General features: G+C 39.9%; 3 protein-coding genes and 1 long non-coding RNA gene across 5 annotated transcripts in view; 3 read left to right on the top strand and 1 right to left on the bottom strand.

Moving 5' to 3' along the window:
• Window positions 1–1,103: 1,103 nt before the first annotated feature.
• LOC144090885 (PR domain zinc finger protein 12-like) lies at window positions 1,104–8,508 on the top strand. The gene is made up of 5 exons (XM_077622791.1): window positions 1,104–1,447; window positions 4,394–4,584; window positions 4,666–4,821; window positions 5,990–6,122; window positions 7,177–8,508. Exons 1-5 carry the CDS (start codon window positions 1,213–1,215, stop codon window positions 7,635–7,637), a joined length of 1,176 nt encoding a protein of 391 aa, XP_077478917.1. The 5' UTR covers window positions 1,104–1,212; the 3' UTR covers window positions 7,638–8,508.
• Window positions 8,509–10,178: 1,670 nt separating this feature from the next.
• On the top strand, window positions 10,179–10,737 carry LOC144090482 (uncharacterized). Its single transcript, XR_013305417.1, has 3 exons — window positions 10,179–10,302; window positions 10,362–10,454; window positions 10,540–10,737. It is a non-coding gene; the product is annotated as an uncharacterized LOC144090482 (long non-coding RNA).
• Window positions 10,738–11,712: 975 nt separating this feature from the next.
• fbxw5 (F-box and WD repeat domain containing 5) lies at window positions 11,713–22,062 on the top strand. The gene is made up of 10 exons (XM_077622001.1): window positions 11,713–11,822; window positions 12,675–12,870; window positions 12,949–13,106; window positions 13,176–13,359; window positions 15,331–15,479; window positions 16,446–16,760; window positions 17,798–17,969; window positions 18,039–18,186; window positions 18,254–18,466; window positions 21,013–22,062. Exons 2-10 carry the CDS (start codon window positions 12,684–12,686, stop codon window positions 21,278–21,280), a joined length of 1,794 nt encoding a protein of 597 aa, XP_077478127.1. The 5' UTR covers window positions 11,713–11,822; window positions 12,675–12,683; the 3' UTR covers window positions 21,281–22,062.
• traf2b (Tnf receptor-associated factor 2b) overlaps window positions 21,570–22,563 on the bottom strand; it is a 13,496-nt gene continuing 12,502 nt past the window's right edge. For both annotated transcript variants that reach the window (XM_077622002.1, XM_077622003.1), the window contains exon 11: window positions 21,570–22,554. In XM_077622002.1, the coding sequence (XP_077478128.1) occupies window positions 22,336–22,554 (219 nt within the window). In that variant the 3' untranslated portion in view covers window positions 21,570–22,335. The remainder of the gene's footprint in view (window positions 22,555–22,563) is intronic.

Raw genomic sequence — 22,563 nt, 5'->3', positions numbered from 1 at the left:
CTCTCCTCATCCAAAAGTGTGTATATAAAGAAATATATATATTTTTTAAATTGATTTTTAACACCACCGTGTTTCTATTCTTATTATTCCCGTGCTTTCTCCCCGCACTAAATAACATTACAAGCACATGAATAGAAAATATACACTCAAGCAGCAAACACTTTGGAAATTAATTCTCAATTTGGGGAAAAATAATCTATTTAAAAAAAAAAAAAAACTTTTTTAATGTTTTTTTGCATGGTAACAATATAAGCCAATCAGCTTTTCTTCTTTTGTATTAATGCACCCCAAGAAAAGCTATCCATAGTGCTCCAGTTTTTATTGGATGTTTTTATTTCTATGCATTTAATTTTGAATGGTGTTTTTCCCACTAATTCAACTTTTTAATCATTTTTTTCTTCATGTTCATCATTTTCAATGTGTTTTTAGTTAGTAAACAAAGCCATTCCCATCGCTTGCAAATTATTTTTTCTTTATTTTGCATGTATTTTAAAGTTGAAAATTCAATTGTGTGCATTTATGAGCAAAAGAGAATTACTATTAAGACTATATTCTATTTTTTTCTTTCACTGGCATCATTTAAACTATATATTTACCTTATCTTGAGGAAAGTTTCATTCTTATTTTCTGTATATAAAAAAAGGATAGAATCTTTTAAAGTTTTTTTTATTTTTCTTCATTCTCTTCATGATACATTTTTAAATTTAAACATCTTCACGTGTATCATATTTCAAGCATTTTTCATGAATACATTAAATAGAGAAAAGGCATTTTTATATTCATATTTTCAAGTCTTCCACTGTTTTACATGTTATGCTGCACTGATAAAAAAAAATCATTTCCGTTGACGCCCTCTTCTGTTTGTTTTTATTTTGAAGGATGTGATTATTATTTTCTATTTTTGATTGTTATCTATTTTGTGTGTATTTTTAGTTGGATAACAATGTGCATTCATGAGAGTAAAAGTTGCCCCCCTCTCTTTTTTTTCTTCCTTTGCAGCGTGGTCAACACCACGCCACAAGGGGTGTGTCATTAATAAGTAATTAGGGTCCCGGGGGCAGCCCCCCACTAGTATAAAGGGCCCCTCAAGAGCCATGCACAGCCACTTTTCACTCAGTCGCTCTCGGAAGAGGAAAGCACGTCCAGTTGATCCTCTTCGTGCGTCTTTTTCACCCCAATTTCGCCTCTCAAGTGCGTAAATAAAGCGTCAAAATGGGCTCCGTTCTGCCCGCTGAAACTTTGGCACTCAAAACTGGATTTAAGTGTCCGGCCCGGGCGGCGCTGTCGGACGTCATCACGTCGGACGTCCTGCACAGCTTCCTGTACGGCCGATGGAGGAACGTCCTGCAGGGGGCCGAGCACCTGCACCCCGAGGAGCGCCATTCCGGCTCCGGATGCACCAGGACCGCGTTCACCGCCGAAGTGCTGGCCCAGTCCTTCGCGGGAGGTAGGTAAAAACACCTCCCGGGGGTCTTACTTGGTCTTTTTTTTTTTCGTTTTTACTGGTTGTTGTTTTTGTTTTGTTTTTTAAGTGAAGCGTGTCTAATTGAAATGATATCCTGCTTGGTGTTCGCAATTGCGCACCTGACCTAATTAGTAAAGGAATGTGTTTTCCGATTTTTTTTCCGAGCCATGAATAGGGCACGCGTTTAACTCATTGTATGCCATTGACTGTGCTAGACGTTCAATTTATTTTGACTGGGAGGGGCTAAAGAACAAATGATCCCGTGATGGCTGTCAGTCATCTAATTAAATTTTCAGTTTAAGTGAATTTGATGTATATATTGTTTTTTGTTTTTTAAAATCAATTTCAGTTTTATTGGCGGCTGTAAATAGTGTGATTGAGTTTTTAATAAGTTTATTTATGGTTTTGTTGACGTTTTATTTAATCCTAAAACTATAGCCACATTTAATAAGACTAAAACAACTTAATTATAAATTCAACTTGACATCCACACATTGAGTCATGCATGGAGGCCGCAATATTAATATTTGTGTCTTCTCCACATACTTTGGAGGCCAGATTTGAATGAGGTTCTGTTTTTTTAATAACCAAAAATATGCACACTGTTTAATTCATAGTCAGATTTTCTTTTACACAAATTTCGGTTAGTTATGAATTCTTTTTCTGGAGGGGAAAAAGCAGAATAGCACAAAATTCCTTATAACATAAATTAATTGCTTACAAATGGATTGGCTATATTATATTTTTTTGCTTCCTGGGAAGTACAATTTAAAAATCACAAGGCTCATATTTCCAAAAAGGTCAATTAGTCAAATGATAACACATTGAAAATGTGTTTTCATTTCGTCAAATTGCATTTAATTCAGAATACGATGGAGTCTTCATACACTTTTCCTTCCTTCTTAATAAACATCATACCAAACTAAGACTGTAAACAACCACTTTAATAAACGAAGAAGAAAATTACTTAGTAGAAGAAGAACAGCTTCTTTCCCGCCAAACAAAAACAGTAGAAGAAGAACTTTCTCGTCTCCAACTTGTCGCTTCGCTTTTTTTCCCCCCACATTTGCCGTCTTTCTCCTCCTTTTCGAGCCATTTAACGCGTTAAGCAGCCGCTGAATGGAACGAAACAAGTAAGTGCCACTCACTAAAGCCTGGACGGGCCTTTAAATTCATTTGGTTAACTTTGCTCGTTGACCTGGGAAAGTGTCCACTAAGAAAAAAAAAAAGCTCCGTCCTGGGCCTTTTTTTTTCTATGGAGCAACTTTCTCCCCGGCATTCATCTTCAATGTGTGGACAGTCGCCCCCTTTTTTTGGGGTGCGCTTGGCAACTATGTGGGGCTCCGTCTTCTCTTTTCTCTTTTTTTTTTTTTTGCTTTCTTTTCACAGATTTGCTGTTGGTCGCATAATGCGGCGTGAAGGCTAAATCTAATGCTATTCATTGCATGTCAGCCATCTAATCGCCTTTCCATTTTTTTGTCGCGCGGATTCCACAGTCCCTTTTAACGAGACGCCGCTCCATTCAGCGCAAATTTATTGCTACAAACTTCTTAAAAGGATAATGAATTTGGAATTAGTCGTCTCTCTCTCTCTCGTTTTTTTTTTCCTTTCGCCGACCCTTTAATGAATATCACATCTGAAGCGTGACCAATTGCTGGAGTCCGCGCAATGGAGCACCGTTTAACCCCGATTGGACAAAGGTTTTATTGTCATTTTTTTTGGTGTTGTTGTTGCAGCTTTTAAATAGTAGACGACGGGGGAAACTTTGATTTTGACATTGAAGAAACGGCACCCCCCTACCTGGGGGTTTTGATGGAGATAAAACGGCTCTCCGTGCACAAGAAAAAATGTTCAATTCAGGCAGATAATCGAATTAAACGGGGGATAAACTGGTGCTTGATATATTTGGAGTTTGGGGTTGTTTTGTAAAAGCAGGGGTGGAGAACCAGTTGAATTTCAACTATTGCTGAAAAGGAAAAGCAGAGAAATATTTCAACACGCTCATAAGAACGACTTAAATTCTTAAGTTGGAATATACAATCATTTTTAGTCGATTATTAAATACAGTTATGAGGATGCGTTGTTTTTTAAAATAGTTAATTTTTCTGGAGTAGGAATGATTTTTCTTGAATGTGATTTTTTTCTAATTTATCATAGGAACAAAATATGGTCAAATTTGGGAATGATTGTGATGAATATAGAATGAGTATTTTGTTAGTTAAAAAAACATTAGTTTACTAATAATTATTCTTACTTTTTATCCTTGTGAATCTTTGTATTTTAATATAAGAAATCTTGAAATGAATGCTTTTACAAATAATAAAATGTTCAAATTAAAATGAATAAAAACGCTAAACAATCTTGTGTATTAGTTTAATTAGCTCCCTTTGACAGCACTGTCCAATTTATTTTGACTGGGATGGGTGGCCGTGACCATTCATTGACCACCTCTCCCATCGGTCAAAATGGATTGGACGCCTAGTGTCATCAATGGCAGCCAATAAGTGCACTTTTAAGGTTTAAGAAAAACAATTACTAAGGCCTAATTTGGTGAAATAAGTCATAAGGGGGTTAAACTAAAACATGACTTTTTATATAAATGTTAACATTTAGTTGTTAAATGGCAAATGATAGATTGATAAATGTATGTCAACCTTAAAAAAAATCAGTTTTCCACAAACCTCTGTTAAATTGTTCACCATAATTACAAAGAATAAACATTTATGAGAGATGAGAAAATTTTGGCCTCATCATTCTGCAATAAATCAAATCCTATAAAACTTATTTAATGTAACAACTGAAACTCAAACAGTAAATCCACTCCGAATTGAAAATAATCATTTAATTGTGTATAAAAAAGTACACTTTGCATTTTTGTTGACCTGAATGGAATTGTCATTGTATTTTAATGTCACTTATTCTTTGCAGAAGTGCAGAAATTGTCCAGCCTGGTTCTCCCCAGCGAGGTCATTATCGCCCAGAGCTCCATCCCGGGAGAAGGTCTGGGGATCTTCTCCAAGACCTGGATCAAGGCCGGCACCGAGATGGGACCCTTCACGGGGAAGGTCCTGTCCCCAGAACACGTCGACCTGCTCAAGAACAACAACCTCATGTGGGAGGTGAGTCCCTCTCAGTAACCATCCTCTTCTGCGCTCATCAATCCTAAAGCTGGTTGGCGCTTATCATTTCTTGGCTTCAAGGTGTTTAACGAGGACGGCACCGTGAGGTACTTCATCGATGCCAGCCAAGAGGACCAACGCAGTTGGATGACTTACATCAAGTGCGCCCGCAACGAGCAAGAGCAGAACCTGGAGGTTGTCCAGATCGGCAACAGCATCTATTACAAGGCCGTGGAGGTGAAGGAACTGCTTTCGATCTCACATGTGCATGTCAGATTTTTAAAGATGCAAAAACTAATCGATAAAAAATCCATAGTTAAATTTGTTGCCAACGAATTTGATCATCGATTATTGTCGGGAATTATTTGCGGGTGTAATCAAATCGAACTTGAGGAATGGGTGCGACACACTCTTGTAAAGTTGGCGGCAGTGCACCTAATTGTGGCTTCCAATCTGCCATTAATCAAAATGTAGATGTTACATATCCTCAGTTTGATTTTATGTAGCCTAGTGCCGCCTGACGAAATCATCTACCGGATTTTCTCGCATATAAGCCGCACCCTTACGTGGCATGTGGTGTTTCTAAAATACTGTATGAATCAAAAGCACATTATTAGGGTCAATGTCATAAGAAAGATAGTAATTGATTCAGTAGTGGTGGTTGTTTTCTTACTGCAAAACAGAAAATAACAAAATAATAAAAAGTAGCACACATCTTTTAATATTCCAATCGATCTTGGTTTCATCGTGAAAAACTTTTTCACCTGAGCCTGCATTAGTCAATTAAGAAAAAGAACTGAATCATGACAAACTTATTTCCAAACATTATTTCCTCCTTGCCAAGAAAAGAAATGCCGCTTTAACGTCAACTTGATTTCACGTGGGCCGGACCATTTTAGATATAATATTTAGGTTTTTTTTATAAATGGATTAAAAGTCCTGAATATTCAGTTTTTTTATAGATCTAAAACAATGTTTATTTTAGCTTTTTTAATTTTTTAGATTTTGCAAAATGATTTTTGAACTAAAAACACAGAAAAAATGATTTAAAAAAATTACAATTATTGATTTAAAAAGGGGAAAATCAAGAAATTTAATATACATCTATACTCTTCATTTTAATTTGATCCTAAAACAGAATGTCAGCACTCATGATTTACTTTCCCGGGCCACACAAAATGATGCGGCGGGCCAGATTTGGCCCCCGAGCCTCCACTTTGACACATGCTGTAATGTGACTAAACAGTCACAAAGTGAGGTCAGAGGTTAATGAGGCCATTTTGCGACTGTCAAACAATGACCACGTGGAGCTTCAATCCAAATTTCTTTCTTGTCACATGAACTCTTTCAGTGCCAATGACTGTGATAGATGTCTAATCGTGTGACTACATTTTCCCTCTTTTAGACAATTCCCCCAGACCAGGAGTTGCTGGTATGGTACGGAAACACTCACAACACATTCCTTGGCATCCCCGGGGTGCCGGGAACGGACGAAGAGCAGCAACAACAGCAGCAGCTGCAGAAGAAAAGCAGAAATGGTGAGAATTCAAAATCTCTCCCGGGCCGGTTTAATACATTTAAATTTAACCTAAAATGTCATATTTTGGAATGTGTTATTTAGCAATTCCAGCATAACCACAAATTATTATAAGGAACATCCACTTAACTTTTGAATCTGGCACTATAAAACACTGCCTGAATGAATAGTATTTCTATTTATGGTTTAAAATGCAGGTGCAATTAAATTGGAATTTTCAGTAAAATAGTGAGCAAAGGTTGCATTTCAAATTTTCAAATACATTATATTCATTTTCTATTTTCAGTTTTTTTTTTAGGCTTTGTTTGCAATTGATTTGCTAGTTACATTTAGTTTTTTTTCATGATTACATTAGTCTTACATTTAGTTTTTCACCCTTTGTCATTTGGTTTTAAAAAAATAAAATAAAATGACACAAAATAATCCAGATTTAAATAGGTGTTTCATAATTGAATTTTGTGTGTGTAAATGAGAAAATAGTAATAAAATAATAAATCGCATGAAAACAGAAATTACACACAAATCAGGGGATTTTTCCTTTTTTTAATTTGAAATTTCTGGTAGTTTTGTGAACGCACAATGCAGTGTTTTCAATCCTAGTTTTGATCTTTTCTTTCGTTTCCCTTTACGCTAATTAAAGTGTGGTTCAGTCAAAAGAAGGCAACACTTGCTTCTCCATTTGAGCTACACAAACCAGTAGTGGTTTCTGGGCTCTCCCTAGTGGTACTTGAAGGAATGACTGCCTTAGGACAATTGAGTTGTATTTAATATTTAGTTTTTAAACAATTACTCCATTATAATAAAAACATGTAATTTAATTTAAATCATTTCCTGCTATTAAGTGTCCATTAAATCCGAGATGCTCTAAAAAAATATGTTCATTTTACCACTTACAACCCTCAAAATAGGGACACACAACCGCTACCGTTCTAGTGCTTAAATTTTATTTGGAAAATAAACTTTGGCTGCAACTCGGTTGCCCGCCCTCCCCGGTTCAAACGGGTTTGTCGTCCACGTTATTTTAAGCGGAACCCGCATCTCGTCTGCTTTTCCAGATGACCCCCAGTCTTGCGAGTCGTCGTGCTCGCCGCCCTCGTCCTCGATCGTCGCCGGGCCCACTTCGGGGCGAATGCGCTGCGTCATCTGCCACCGCGGCTTCAACTCGCGCAGCAACCTGCGCTCGCACATGCGCATCCACACGCTGGACAAGCCCTTCGTGTGCCGCTTCTGCAACCGCCGCTTCAGCCAGTCGTCCACGCTGCGCAACCACGTGCGCCTGCACACGGGCGAACGCCCTTACAAGTGCCACGTTTGCCAGAGTGCCTATTCGCAGCTGGCGGGGTTGCGGGCGCACCAGAAAAGCGCGCGACACAAGCCGGCGGCCGACGCCGCCGCGCGGGCCTCGTCGTCGCCTCCTCCCGCGCTCCCCATCCCCGGCCAGCAGATGCCCCCCATCGTACGTCACCACCACCATCACGTCCCGCTGGTGCACCACATTCCCGCCTTGGTCCTCTGATGTGTAAAAAAAACGGCCACCAACCAAGGCGGCGGAGATGCACTTTAGCAAAAAGCTCAAGTGGAAAGATTGACACGTGGTCACTTCAAGTGTAAAACGAAGAAGAAGAAAAAAATCCTGAGAGGACTCGCCCGCTACGTGACTCAATTCTTCCACAAATACACGAGTACTGTATATCAGCGGTCCCCAACCTTTTTCTCACCGCGGACCGGTGAAGTTGTTTCTATTTTCGCACGGGCGGCTAATGGGGAGGGATCAATGCACGAACAAAAACCACGACATCAAAAAAAAAAAAGTCCGAAGCATAATAGCAATTATTTATTATTATTATTATAACAACTTTTCTCATTTCAAGTAAGAAGGCGAGATTGAAATGTTAATACCGGTGGTTGGGGACCACTGCTGTATATCCTACATGCTCTTAAATGTCATATTTTATCACGTTACTGTGAAATAATCCTTTTTTTTTTACTGATATTTATCACTCATGGCAGTAAATGACCATACGATTAATTGTGGCAAACTTTGCATGCAAATGTATGTAGTCCCATAATTTTTGGTGTGATTCATATTCATATATCCAAAATTTCATACTATCAAGACGCATCAGGCAATTAATTTGACAGGGCCAAACATTTAACAAAAATTTGGGGGTGTTGTTTGAACAAAACTTATTTGGTACTCCTGGGTTCACATCACTTGAAATAATGCAACAGTTCAGTCCACTCTTTTGAAATTAAAGCGTCACTTTAAACTTGTACAGACTGAGTAAATTTGTAATATTAAAAATAGGTAAATGTATCGTATGCTACTGTATATGTGAGTGTAAATACATTTGTGCTTCTTGTATTCTAAATAAATCATAAGAATTGACTTGTTTGATTGTTCATTTTGACCATTCAGGTATAAAGTATACAATAATAATATATAACAATAATAATGATATATAGGTACAGTAGTATGAGCTTAAAGCGTTCCGGGACCGAGCTTGTATGTCAATTTACTCGTATCCCAAATCAAGTTTTCCCATAGAAATGAACTGAATAAAAAAATACAAATTAATTTGTTCCCACCCTCTGAAAAAACACCCCCCCCCCCCCAAAAAAATGGATATTACGATGGAAAAACATTTTTTATTGGTTTTAATTCACCACCTACTCACGAAGTAACAAATAACTAGTGGTTATGATGTTTAATACTAAAATGTGACATTACTCAGTACATGAGTAAAAATGTCCATCAGCAGCAAAAGAAAAAAACTTAAATAAATTACAATTTGCATATTTTATTAATTTATCATATCTTATATTTTTGGTTGCCAGCCAATCACAGGGAACTAAAATTATTTATGCTATTTAAAAAAAGGAAATTCAACACTGTTTCTTATATTAATTTCAACATTTCAAATATAGGTAAGTACAGTTTAAATGACTGGCTCCATCTGGCGTTCCAGGTAAGAAGTGCAACAGAATGTAGGCTTCATTTTAGCTTCTTATGTGGGTCATAGTCAACAATATTTACCCAATTTGCTGGCGATGAGCATTAGTGGAGCATAAAAGCTTTCTGTGGCTGTGATATTAATAATTCCACGTTTCTTAATCAATATTGGCACAATTTCGTTGTACAATGATGATAAAGGCTATTCTGATTCAATAGCAGGTTGGATTGTTTCTGATTACCACACGAATGAAAATCAATCAGTGGCTACGTTGTAATTGAGTATGTGCTCAGCTGGAGAATTACTGTTTGGATTGTGTGAAATGGACCGTTACTTATTACCGAACGTTTGAATGATGATGCCATTATGGCAGCTAAAATAAGAAATTACAGTGAGCCAGTGTTGCATTTGTACGGTGTTTAATTGCTTAATAAGGGGAATTGCAATCGTTAATAAGGGGAGCATTTAGTCGAGGTGGACAGGTATGGAAGAGAGAATCTTGAAACATGGATAGTGGTTGTTGTGAGACAGCCAATCGAATTGAATGCTTTTATTGCCATTATATGAGATAGAATGAAAGCGATGAAATGACAGCCCAGTAGAGGATAAAATGTAGCGATGTTCTAAAGTGATGCATCCGGGACAATATTTGCAAAATAAAATAACGGGTAAGGAAATACATTTATTTACTTTTGGGGGGATTTCAGAACTTGGATTTTTTTCATATCACGATTCACTCATTTGCATATAAAAAATTTGTAACCTGGAAATGTTGTACCTAGAGGCATTCGTAAGTAGAGGTATGACTGCATTGCGTCTTATACTCCGGTGTGCATTGTAGTGTACAAAATACTGTATTTTGTCTCCTCTTCATTACGTATTCTTTGCCTAGTGTAACTAAGGTGCGGCTTATAGTAAAAAAAAATATATGTACTATCGTAATAATATGATACAAATATACTGTAAGTAAAATGAAGTTGTTGCTTCTACAACTGCTGGCTTAGTCGGCTTCTGTAATGGAAAAGTTAAACGCCTTCAAGACAATACTATTGCATTGTGGTTCTCATGTTACTTACATCACCACACACACACACACACACACACACAACTGAACGTGCACGGTTTCATTAGACTGAGTACATGAATAAAGGCCGCCTGCACTTTGAAGACTCGAAACAAGTTGAGTAAAGCCAACAAAGTACAAGATGCTGTGACTTCTTTTCTCAGGTAAGCACTTCATTTTTTTGGGCCTGTAATTCTATTTAAAGCACAAATTTTTATTCCAGCATTGAGCCACATGGCTGACTTGATCGTGTCTTGCTGCTGCACAAAGCAGCAGAAGACAATGACGGCGGGAGGATGACGTAACAACTGTAAAGGTCACTTGAAGGAATATAAAAAGGTATAAAAAGTACAGGGCATTCATTTATCATGAGATATCTCTACGTTTCTTTCTAAATGTAGGAAAACAACAAGTGTGGAGCATCTCACAGGAAAGCAAACCCAGTTCCGACATCATGTGATTCTTATCTTTTATCCTGATGCGGCGTTTGTTCTAATGATGACTTTTCCGTAAATTTCCCATGGGAAAGCGGGATTGTCTGACGGCTGACAAACGTAATCCTCTCATGGTAGCAAATAAAACACGTGTGAGCACCTTAATTTGTGTTTCATGTGTGATTTAGGAGGGGAAATATTTTAATTTGGGTTAAGGTTAGCTTAAATATTCTAAAAAACTACAGTTGTAGTCGCAATCTGTCCTTCGTTAGCCATTCACACCAATTCAGGGTGTCCCCTGCCCTGTGCTCCAGCACCCCCTGACCCTTGTGAGGATAAGCGGGTTATGGAAAATGAATGAATGGTCACAATCCAACATAAATCCGATTGATTTAAGGTGTTATTTTTCTTTTTCAGATGATCTTGAACTTTATAGTAGGGAAATTATACAAAAAAGTATCTTATATGTCCGTCCAAGTCCAAAAATCAGTCAGGCAATAAACTTGTTGTGTGAGAACAAAGATATCATTTATATATGAAAGTAGATGTCTGATGCATGCTGTAACATTAGGGGATGAGCGACGACCATTTTGGCTCAGGCCTGTACCATAAATATACAACCCTCAATATATAAGCACTTAATGGTGTGTGTGTTTTTTTTTTTCAATTTTAATACATTCAGTAATAAGCCTGGGTCAACGCGAAATCCAATCAAGAATTTATTAGATTAAGAGTATTTTCATAGAGGAAAAACACCCACCTTATCGCCATTACAATAGAGCAAGAGTGGCGAACACGGCTCTCGAGCCGCATGCAGCCCTTTGCTTCTTATCAAAATTTGTATATGTACTGTGGATCTTTGCCTCGTTTCATGTTTCTCTTATTCTCTCTAAAAACACTCAAATTCATGAGGGCCCATTAAAAACAAATAATAAATTATATCATATGTTTTGTAAGGGGAAGAAAGTGTTATGGTGAAAAATATGGTTTTAACTGTGTGTTTTTGTGTGTATGTATCTGTTTTGGCAGGTCAACATTTTGGCTCTTTGTGTTTAACTTGTTCACCAGTCCACCGACCCAAGATGGCCGCCGCTTAATTGCGCTTCCGATCCCGGCTTTTATAAATCTAGTCTTTTATATAGAATATCTAGGATGCGACTCTACATTCTGTATTCGATTAGTACTTCCGTGTCGTTCAGCTGCGGTCTGTTGTCATTTTCCAGGCCCAGTTGCACACTTCGATCCAGCAGGTAGGGTTTTATAAATCACCGTGCAGTTAGTCTAACAAGTCATCGGGAAAAGACGGCGTTTTTTCAACTCGTTATTTATTTGTCAAAAAGAAAAAAAATATTAAACTCGCGCTTGAAGACGAAAAGTCAGTCAGCGACAAACTAGCTAGGTGGCTAGCAAGGTTAGCAACAAGTTGTGCTCGCGTAAAAACAGCGTTATCTCCAGTGTTTTGGCTTGAACGCAGTCGAATTTGCGGCTTTTTTTCTAGGTGAAGTCAATTTGGAGGCTAGCATTGGGTTGTCAGCACCTTTCATCTGCATTTACCATGTTAGGTCATCCTTGATGAATGGCGTCCCTGCTATAGCTAGGAAGGACGCACGACATGAGATGGTTAAAGGAAGGGATGAAATAAGTGGGGGGGATACAAGAATGCTAGAAAGGAAGGAAATGGGAAGGTTTGTAGATGAATGGATTGGCGTGTGGAAATTTCACGAGTAAATAAATAAAGAAAGAGTTGTTCTGCAACACTGTCATGGTTAATACGCACAAAAAAAAATCCTAAAACGGGCTTTGAAACGCTCAACCTTGTTTCTGAGTTGAAACACTAATCCCATGAAACTAACTTCTATCATTAATATTAATCTATATCATTAATATAAGATTAAAGCGCGTTGAAGTCATTCCAGGTGTCGGCAATTATAGACTTTAAACCCAATTCCACTGGGAGAACTGCCATTGATGTGTAACTCCCATTGACAGCAACAGATGTTCAATCCAATTCGACCGTGATGGATTGATAGAATGTCTTTCACCGTCAATGGCAGCCAATGATTTAATAACGCATCCGAATGTGCCCAAATCCGTCCGTCCAGGATGTTAGGATGGAGTGTGGCCCATTTCTGCCAGACATTCTGGTGTTGGAGATCTTCCAGTATCTGCCCCACGATGCTGTGCTGAGAGCGGGCCTCACCTGCCGCCAATGGCTGGCTGTATCCAGGGATGAATTCTTATGGCGTGCGCTCTTCTACTCTTACTACCGCATCCCGCGCACTGTTCCCCGACACCCAGGTGGGGCTCTCGCGGGATACCGCAGTTCCTCCTCCGTGCGGTGGTGACTTACTCAACCGTACGTCTACGCTCACGCAGCGGCCGTCTCGTGGTACAAGGAGTTCCGCCGGCTCTTTGACTGCATCCCGTGTGTTGAAGTTCAAACGTTGAGGGAGCACAGCGACCAGGTGCTCCATTTGGCCTTCTCCCACCAGGGACACCGCTTCTCCTCCTGCTCCAAAGATTGCACCGTCAAGGTAAAGCCCCGCTTTAGCGGAAACTCGGTCAGGAATTGTGAAAATGTTCCAGAATTTCTCTCTCTTTAGCTCTGGGACACGGAACGGCACGATGGCAACATCTCTCTGGTGCACAGCTCCAGTATGCGTCACTTCAACTGGGGCTACACGCAGTTCTCCCAGTTCAACGCCGACGACACCCTCCTGCTGGTTTCCGGGGTCTACTTGGGACTGCACCACTCCTGCTCGGGGGAAATCGCCGTCCTCAGTCTGGGTAGGCACACGTGCGACTACGTCAGTCAGCAGATCTTTCGTAAAAGCCACGCCCCACTCAGTTACTGTCGCTAGATTGGCAATTTTTTTTACGCTGTGAGCTGTGGCAGGGGGACGTAAACCAGGATAATTATGTCAGTGGTTAATACCAGAAATAGCAGTGCAATATCCTTCAAATCGGGACAAAAGAGGAAGGGGAACAACAACATAAGACAAATAAAATAAAAGACAATATAAAGGTACAGTAGAATCTTGCCACTTTTTGGATTGGATAACTTTATTCATCCTGCATTCAGGAAATTTCGTTGTTACAGTAGCAAGAGGGTGAGAATGCAGATATAGGAAAGGCATTTTAGACATAAATAGATAGGTAATAAGTTAATAAATAAAATAAATACATGAATAAATATATAAATAAATAATTGTGTTGCTGAAGTATATATACATATATATATATATATATACATATATACATACATATATGTATACATGTATGTGTATATATATATATATATATACACATACACATACATGTATATGTGTGTATATATATGTGTATATATATATATACATACACACATATATACATACACACACACATATATATTCATATACATATATATATACACATATATACATAGACATATATACATATACACATACATGTATGTATATGTGTATATGTATATATATATACACGCATACATACACATACATACCTATTTATAAACGTATATATACATACACATAGATGTACATGTATACATACACATACATACCTATTTATAAACCTATATATACATACACAGATGTACATGTATACATACGGTAGGTCTTAACACTCAGCCATTTGTTTTGTTAAAGAGCCTGACAGCTGATTGACCACATCGTGGTTTGGATCTGCCAAATATATATTAAAAGTTGCTAGTCTAAGAACAATAATACAAACATGAAATCAGGAAGAAAAACAGGCAAGTCACCATTAGAGCAGTGTTTCCCAAAATTGCAAGAAGTCATACAATGTCATATTCAGAGAGAAAAAATAATATGAATATAACGAGATTAGAATTGAACTATTACAAGGTTCAAATCAAAATATGATGAACGTTAAATTATAGATTATACTAATAGAAGATTCAAGTTGTGAAACAGTCATTTTGTTGCTTATTTTTATCTAACATGAACCAGAAGTTGTTTGGTTTCTAGGGCAGCAACTTTTGGCGACGTCAAATCTGTTTGCGTAAGGAGATTTAAGTAATATTTGGAGAAAAATCAAAATTATGTGATCGAAAACATTACATTACTTATTTTTGCATCACTCGAACTGGAAGTTGTTCAGGGTCCGCAGACATCAACTTTTGGTGACATTAGGTTAGTGTGAAAAAGTGGATTTTGGAATCATTATGGAGGTTTATGTGATTCCTGCTGATTAAACTTTGATGAGAATGACTTATTAATATAGGCGCCATAGTTTTAAATTAAAATATTTTCAGATGGTGGTGTCCCTTGAGATTTTTTTTCAATGCAAAAAGTGCTCAAAAAAGGTTGGGAAACACTGCATTACATTATTTCACTGTGCGCTAGGGGGCAGTGTCTACATTCGGGAGTTAAATAAATAGTACTGGGAGGGTTTTCAAAGTCCAAATAATTTTAAAAAGACAGGAAGAATACGCTCTTAGATGTCAAGCAGGAAGCCGCAAAATACTGACTTGCGGGCTTCCATTGGTTTCCGGTGGATGTTGCATAAAAATAGGCAACAAAATGACTTTAATCTCATAATATTACGACTTGAATCTAGTAATAGTACAATCCATGATTTAATGTATCTCATATCGATTTTAATCTCGCAATAGTTCGAATTCAATCTCGTTGTAGTAAGATTTGTCTCGAAATATTACAACGTATGACTTGTCTAAAGAAAGAATATTATGAGAATGAAAATAAGACGTTTTGTCCCATTTCAATGACACAGAAAACTACACCCTGCTGTCTCGGGTGAGGAACAAGCCGTACGACGTGTTCGGCTGCTGGCTCAACGAGACTCACCTGATCTCGGGAAACCTGCACTGGATCGGCAACATGACCTCCTGCTCCGTGCTCTGGCTCAATAAAGCCTTTCAGGTGAGTTTGCGGGTGCCGCACACTTCAAAACACAATGTTTAGGGTTCCCCCCCTCCCAGTTTTTCATCCAAAATTATACATTTAAATCTAGATATGAGAAAAAAGTACATTTGAGAATGGTTACTTTTATTTTTTAATGTAAATACATAAAAGAATAGACTATTTACTAGGGGTTTGTATTGCCTCATATCTGGCGATCCGATTCGTATCACGATTCGATCCCGATTAATCCCAGTAATCCCTCGAATATCGCGGTTAATGTAGACCAGACATGTAAATGAAAAACCCCAAAGTAGGATCACTTCTATTATAACTACTTTTTTTTCCGCTTGCGAGTTTCAGCGTGGATTTTCACATTTTTATGAACTTAAAATAAATACATACATAAAAACAAAAAACAAAAAAACTTTCCCCAGAAAAAAAAAAATCTGTGAAAGTTGAAGCCGCGATATTTGAGGGATTACTGTACTGCATTTTAGGACGATTGTTGCAATTTTTGTTATGACTTTGAGAAAATAAGTACACAAAATGAACATAAAGGTACATTATTTATTTGTTAAACCTTATTCAGCACTAAAGTAAAGAGGAGAACATGCAAGAGAGGACCAACCTGGGATTGAACACGCGACCCTAAAACTGTGAGGCCGACATGCTAACTACTTGTTCACCGGGCGCCTGTTTTCCCTCTACTCTATTAAATAAAAATACAAGGTTATGAAGAAGATTTGGACAAATTTTAATCTCTATATATGATTTATCAGAAAACTGTCAATTCATTAGTGCATTAATTTTGGCAGCCTATTGGGCAGACATACAGAATGAAACCGGGAATACGTTACATAAAAATAAGTTGGACGTGAATGGTTTCGAAAGACTTTTCCCCAACACATTTGACCAGATACCAAAACGGGAGACCACCAATTTCCGGTTTCCTCGCAATGTTGAGTCTTGGTTCATGTCGCACAGGACCTGGAGTCCGAGAACGTCAACGTGGTGAAGCGCCTTTTTAAGATCCAGAACATCAACGCCAGCACCATCCGCACCGTCATGGTGGCCCACTGCCGGCGTCACGACGACCCCGACCTGCTGCTAGACTACGACGCCCAGTCTAAGGCCCGCAGGGAGCAAGGCCTGCGCCAGCGGCCGCAACAGGAACCGCACCGCCCGCTCCTCTTCGACTTGGGAACGTCTGAGAGCGAGGACGAAGAAGACGAGACTGGCCTGAGAGACGGCAGGTGTCGTGGCACGTCCGCCGTCTCCGACCTGGAGCATTTGAAGCAGGTGAGACAAAGTACAAATAAGGGGGAACGGGGTTGGTTGCCATATAGTTTTTTAATTTTATTATCATTCTTTTTCATACAAATGTGAAAATCCACGCTGAAACTCGTAAGTGGAAGCCACTCGTGCTACTAGGACTCGGCACTGAAAAAAAATTATAATAAGGGTGACCCTACTTTGCAATTTTTCGATTATTGCGGCCATGTCTCCGACATTAACCACGATATTCGAGGGATTACTGTAATAGTTGATTTCCTGTTTTTTTTTTTTAAATGTATTTCTTCCCAAGAATTAACTATTGAAAAAATGAAACTATTTAAAAAGCCTTAGAAAATTTGATAATATCGAGCTTTAATTTTTTTACGCGTCACTGGTAAATCCTTTTGGATATTTGGCTGCTCTGGTAATAATGTCATTCAAAAAAAGGAGTCTACAGCGTCCATAGTATGGCCAGTGTGTCAAATTATAGTAGCGATACATGGCAGGATCTTATCAATAATCAATTGGGTTGTAAAATATTGCGATATGTCGAGATAATGCCACAGTCTTAATTTGAACACATTACAGCACATGTGTCAAAGTGGCGGCCCGGGGGCGAAATCTGGCCCGCCGCATCATTTTGTGTGGCCCGGGAAAGTAAATCGTGAGTGCCGACTTTCTGTTTTAGGATCAAATTAAAATGAAGAGTATAGATGTATATTAAATTTCCTGATTTTCCCTTTTAAATCAATAATTGTAATTTTTTAATGCATTTTTTCTGTTTTTAGTTCAAAAATCATTTTGTAAAATCTAAAAATATTTTAAAAAAAAGCTAAAATAATACATTGTTTTAGATCTATAAAAAACTTAATATTCAGGGATTTTAATCTAGTTCTTTTAATCAATTTATATAAAAAAAAAAATCTAAATATTATATCTAAAATGGTCTGGCCCACATACTTGGCGTTTTTGAGGTTATGGTGCCAATGGCAAAATTGGACAGAGTAGCACAACCCGTTAAAGCCCGCTGACAGATGTTGACTCTTTGTCCGTGTTTGAAGTTGGAGCCCGGGCAGGTGGCCGTGGAGCGACAAGTGGCGCAGATGATGGGGCGCGCCCACACCAAAGCGCCCGATTCCGACGGGACGGAGACCTCCGAGTTGGGCGAAGGAGAGGACAAGACTTACTTATTGTTCACCACCGGCAGTCTCACGTACTCGCCTCACCAGATCGGTAAGTCCGTCGGTTGCGCCGCCGCCGTGGAAGCAGCCATTTGAAGGCGAGGGGTCGCTTGGGCTACAGGCATTAAGCGAATCAAGCCAGATCAGATGACCACCTGCGGACCCGTGCTGGGAGAAGAACGCAGCGACGACGAGTTCTTCGACTCGCTGGACCACGTCATCGACATCCACGGGCACATCATCGGGATGGGCCTCTCGCCGGACAACCGGTCGGTATAACCCGTCGGACCGAGAGTCCGCTCGATCGCCGCGCGACCTGACGGCGGGCCCAATCAGGTACCTCTACGTGAACAGCCGGGCGTGGCCGACGGGCTGCATCATTTCCGACCCCATGTCTCCACCCCCCATCGCCGAGGAGATCGACCTCCACGTGATCGACCTGAAGAGTCTGCGGGAAGAGCGCCGCAGCCTCCGCGCCCACCGCGCCTTCACGCCCAACGACGAGTGCTTCTTCATCTTTCTGGACGTCAGCAGGGACTTTGTCGCCAGGTGGGTCACCCGCCCAAAAAACGGATTGTTCGGCTCGTTCGCCCTTTATGAAAGTTAATTTGCCAACACCTACTGGTGATAAAGAGTATAGCAAGTCTTGTGCACATAAGCCGTACCCTTGATTCAGTCATCTTTTCTTTTTTGTTACAAATACAGCTTATATGTGAGAAAATACGGTACATTTTTTAAGTTACTTTTTCTTAATTAAAGAGTATAGCAAGTCTTGTGCGCATATAAGCTATACCCTTGATTCAGTTATCTTTTTTTGTTACAAATACGGCTTGGTATATATATTTTTTAAAGATACTTTTTCTTAATTAAAGAGTATAGCAAGTTTTGTGCGCGTATAAGCCGTACCCTTGATTGAGTCATCTTTTTTTTGTTACAAATATGGCTTATATGCGAGAAAATATGGTATTTTTTTAAAAGTTACTTTTTCTTAATTTTAGTTACTTTTTCTTAATTAAAGAGTATAGCAAGTCTTGTGCGCATATAAGCCGTACCCTTGAATCAGTCATCTTTTTTTGTTCCAAATACGGCTTATATGTGAGAAAATACGTTATATATTTTTTTTAAAGTTACTTTTTCTTAATTTTAGGGTATTTTGATTTTCTTGCGGAAAAAAACTTTCTAACGAGTTGTAATTTTAATTTTTTTTATTTCTTTTTAAATGTATTTTTTTAAATCTTAATCTGAAAAAAAAAGTTCACTTCCAACATTTTCTGCTCAAATTTTAAATCATTTGAAATCTGATTAGTTTTACGAAAGGGTAATATCTCGACAGCATATGCTAGGTGAAAAAATGGAATTTGAACGGGTGGGAAACTAAAGCTAATCTCTCTCACTCACACACACACTCTCACACTCTCTCACACACACACACACACTCACACACTGACACACTCACACACACACACACTGACACTGACACTCACACTCACTCACACTCTCACTCTCACTCACACTCTCTCACACTCACTCACACTCACTCACACTCTCTCACACTCTCTCACACTCTCTCACACTCTCTCACACTCACTCACACTCACTCACACTCACACTCACTCACACTCACTCACACTCACTCACACTCACTCACACTCACTCACACTCACTCACACTCACTCACACTCACTCACTCTCACACACTCACTCACACACTCACTCACACTCTCACTCACACTCACTCACACACTCTCTCACGCACTCACACTCACTCACACACTCTCTCACACACACACTCACTCACACTCACTCACACACTCACTCACACACTCTCACTCACACACTCTCTCACTCACACTCACTCACACTCACTCACACTCACACACTCTCTCACTCACACACTCTCACACTCACTCACACACTCTCTCACTCACACACTCTCTCACTCACACTCACTCTCACACTCACACACTCTCACACTCACACACTCTCTCACTCACACTCACTCTCACGCACACTCTCTCACACTCACTCTCACTCACTCTCACTCACTCACACTCACACACTCACTCACACACTCTCTCACACACACTCACACTCACTCTCACACACTCACACACACACTCACTCACACACACTCACTCACACTCACTCACACACTCTCTCACTCACACACTCTCTCACTCACACACTCACACACTCTCACTCACACACTCTCTCACTCACACTCACACTCTCTCACTCACACACACACTCACTGTCTCACTCACACACTCTCTCACTCACACTCACTCACACACTCTCACTCACACACACTCTCTCACTCACACTCTCTCACTCACACTCTCTCACTCACACTCACACACTCTCACTCACACTCTCTCACACACACTCACACACTCACACACTCACACACTCTCACACTCACACACTCTCTCACTCACACTCTCACTCACACTCTCTCACTCACACTCTCTCACTCACACTCACATTCTCTCACTCACACACTCTCTCACTCACACTCACACACTCTCTCACTCACACTCACACACTCTCTCACTCACACACTCTCTCACTCACACTCACTCACGCTCGCACTCTCACACTCACACACACTCACTCACACTCTCTCACTCACTCACACTCTCACTCACTCACACTCTCACTCACTCACACTCTCTCTCTCTCACTCACACTCTCTCACACTCTCACTCACTCACACACTCTCACACTCACTCTCTCACACTCACACTCTCTCACACTCTCTCACACTCACACACTCTCTCTCACACACTCTCTCTCTCACACTCTCTCTCACACTCTCTCTCTCACACTCTCTCACTCTCTCTCTCACTCTCTCTCACACTCTCTCTCACACTCTCACTCTCACACTCTCACTCTCACACTCTCTCTCTCACACACTCTCTCTCTCACACTCTCTGTCTCTCACACTCTCACTCTCTCACACTCTCTCTCTCACTCTCTCTCTCTCTCACACTCTCTCTCTCACACACACTCTCTCTCACACACTCTTTCTCTCACACTCTCTCTCTCTCTCACACACTCTCTCTCTCTCTCACACTCTCTCACTCTCTCACCAGCGGGGCCGAGGACAAGCACGGCTACATCTGGGACCGCCACTACAACATCTGCCTGGCGCGGCTGGCCCACGACGACGTGGTCAACTCGGTGGCCTTCAGCCCCGCCGACCAGGAGCTGCTGCTGTCGGCCAGCGACGACGCCACCGTCAAAGTGTGGCGATCCCCTCGGGCCCTGCGCCTGGCGCGCAACGCCCCCCGTACCCGCCGCCGCGTCGGCCTCTTGTCCAATTGGCTCCAACGTGGCTGCGGCCTCAACGGCAAGCCCTGACGCGGACTCTCGTCAGACCTTAGTTTCTTATACAAAAAAAAAGCAGATTTTAGTGTTTTTCCTCCGTGTTTTCTTAACGTCCCAATGGAGCCTCAGACACAACGTGGCAGGGGCGCAATATACAAACAAAAGGTGAGGTGATTTTTTTTTTTTTTTACCGACAGAGTGCTAACGACGGTCCGCGCATACCTATTTGTTGTCGAAATATCACTAGGCTGGGTACAAAAGACGTGCACCAAAAGTGTTGATTTGTAGATGTAAAAAATGTGGGCATCCCTCACATTAGGGGTTTGGAGTAGCAACTTCATTTTTATGTGTTTAAAAACAAGGTTCAGATACATCATGACAGGGAAAATACACAAAGAAAATGATTACATGTGTGGTCACTTTTTTTTAACTGCACGGAGTGCTAATTATGATTGGCGCATACTTGATTGACTCAATACAAAAAGTTACTGTTACAATGTATTTTTACCCTTAAGAAACGAATGGGAAACCTACAGCTAAGTCTTGCGCATGTGTACCCGATGAAATCAAGATGTTGGATTCACAACCTTTTGATTAAAAAATTCTTTTGATTCTTCAAAAATTTTCAATGTTATTTTTTTCCCTTCATTGTTAAATATTAATCCTAGAATTGAGGATTTCACGTATAAACATCCTAATAATGAATATTGTATTGAACACCGTAGTGCTACACTGTAGTCAATATATTTAAAATATTTTACAATGAATCTTACATTATATTTATGAGAACTATATTCTACATAGAGTAAAAATAAGTTGTTGTTTTTTCAAACTAAGCAGTGGTGCAATTTCAGGCCAGCATTTGTCACAATGCAGCTGAGAAAACTTCCAAATGCTTTTGCAAGTCTAAGTTTGTACAAGAAATTAGAGTATAATATATTAATTGTATTATTATGGTAATAATGATATGATAATTGAATATATAACATATGCTAATATATAGCAGCTTCCTTTGATTAGCTGTATGTGTATCTTGTTAAATACTGTGTGGCTGTCGCATTTTGGTGGAAACTTACACAGTCTTCACCTCACAAGCCCGTCAAGTCCACGATGGCCTTAATGAAGATGGTGTCGTCGCGCAGGTACGGACTCTTCCCGGCCAGCTTCCCCAGCGGGCAGAAGAGCGGACAGCCGCTGGCGATGTTCATCTCGGCCGCCGGCCGCTGGAAGGACGTGGACGAGACGTCCGGGCGGAAAGCGTCGATAATGTGCTCGCGGTTGTTCTGGTCCAGCAGCATCAGCGTCACCTGAGGGAG

Source organism: Stigmatopora argus, chromosome 16 (assembly GCF_051989625.1).
Source record: "Stigmatopora argus isolate UIUO_Sarg chromosome 16, RoL_Sarg_1.0, whole genome shotgun sequence".
Lineage (NCBI taxonomy): Eukaryota > Metazoa > Chordata > Actinopteri > Syngnathiformes > Syngnathidae > Stigmatopora > Stigmatopora argus.
Note: the sequence above shows the minus strand (reverse complement) of the source record. Positions and strands in the feature narration are given on the sequence as shown.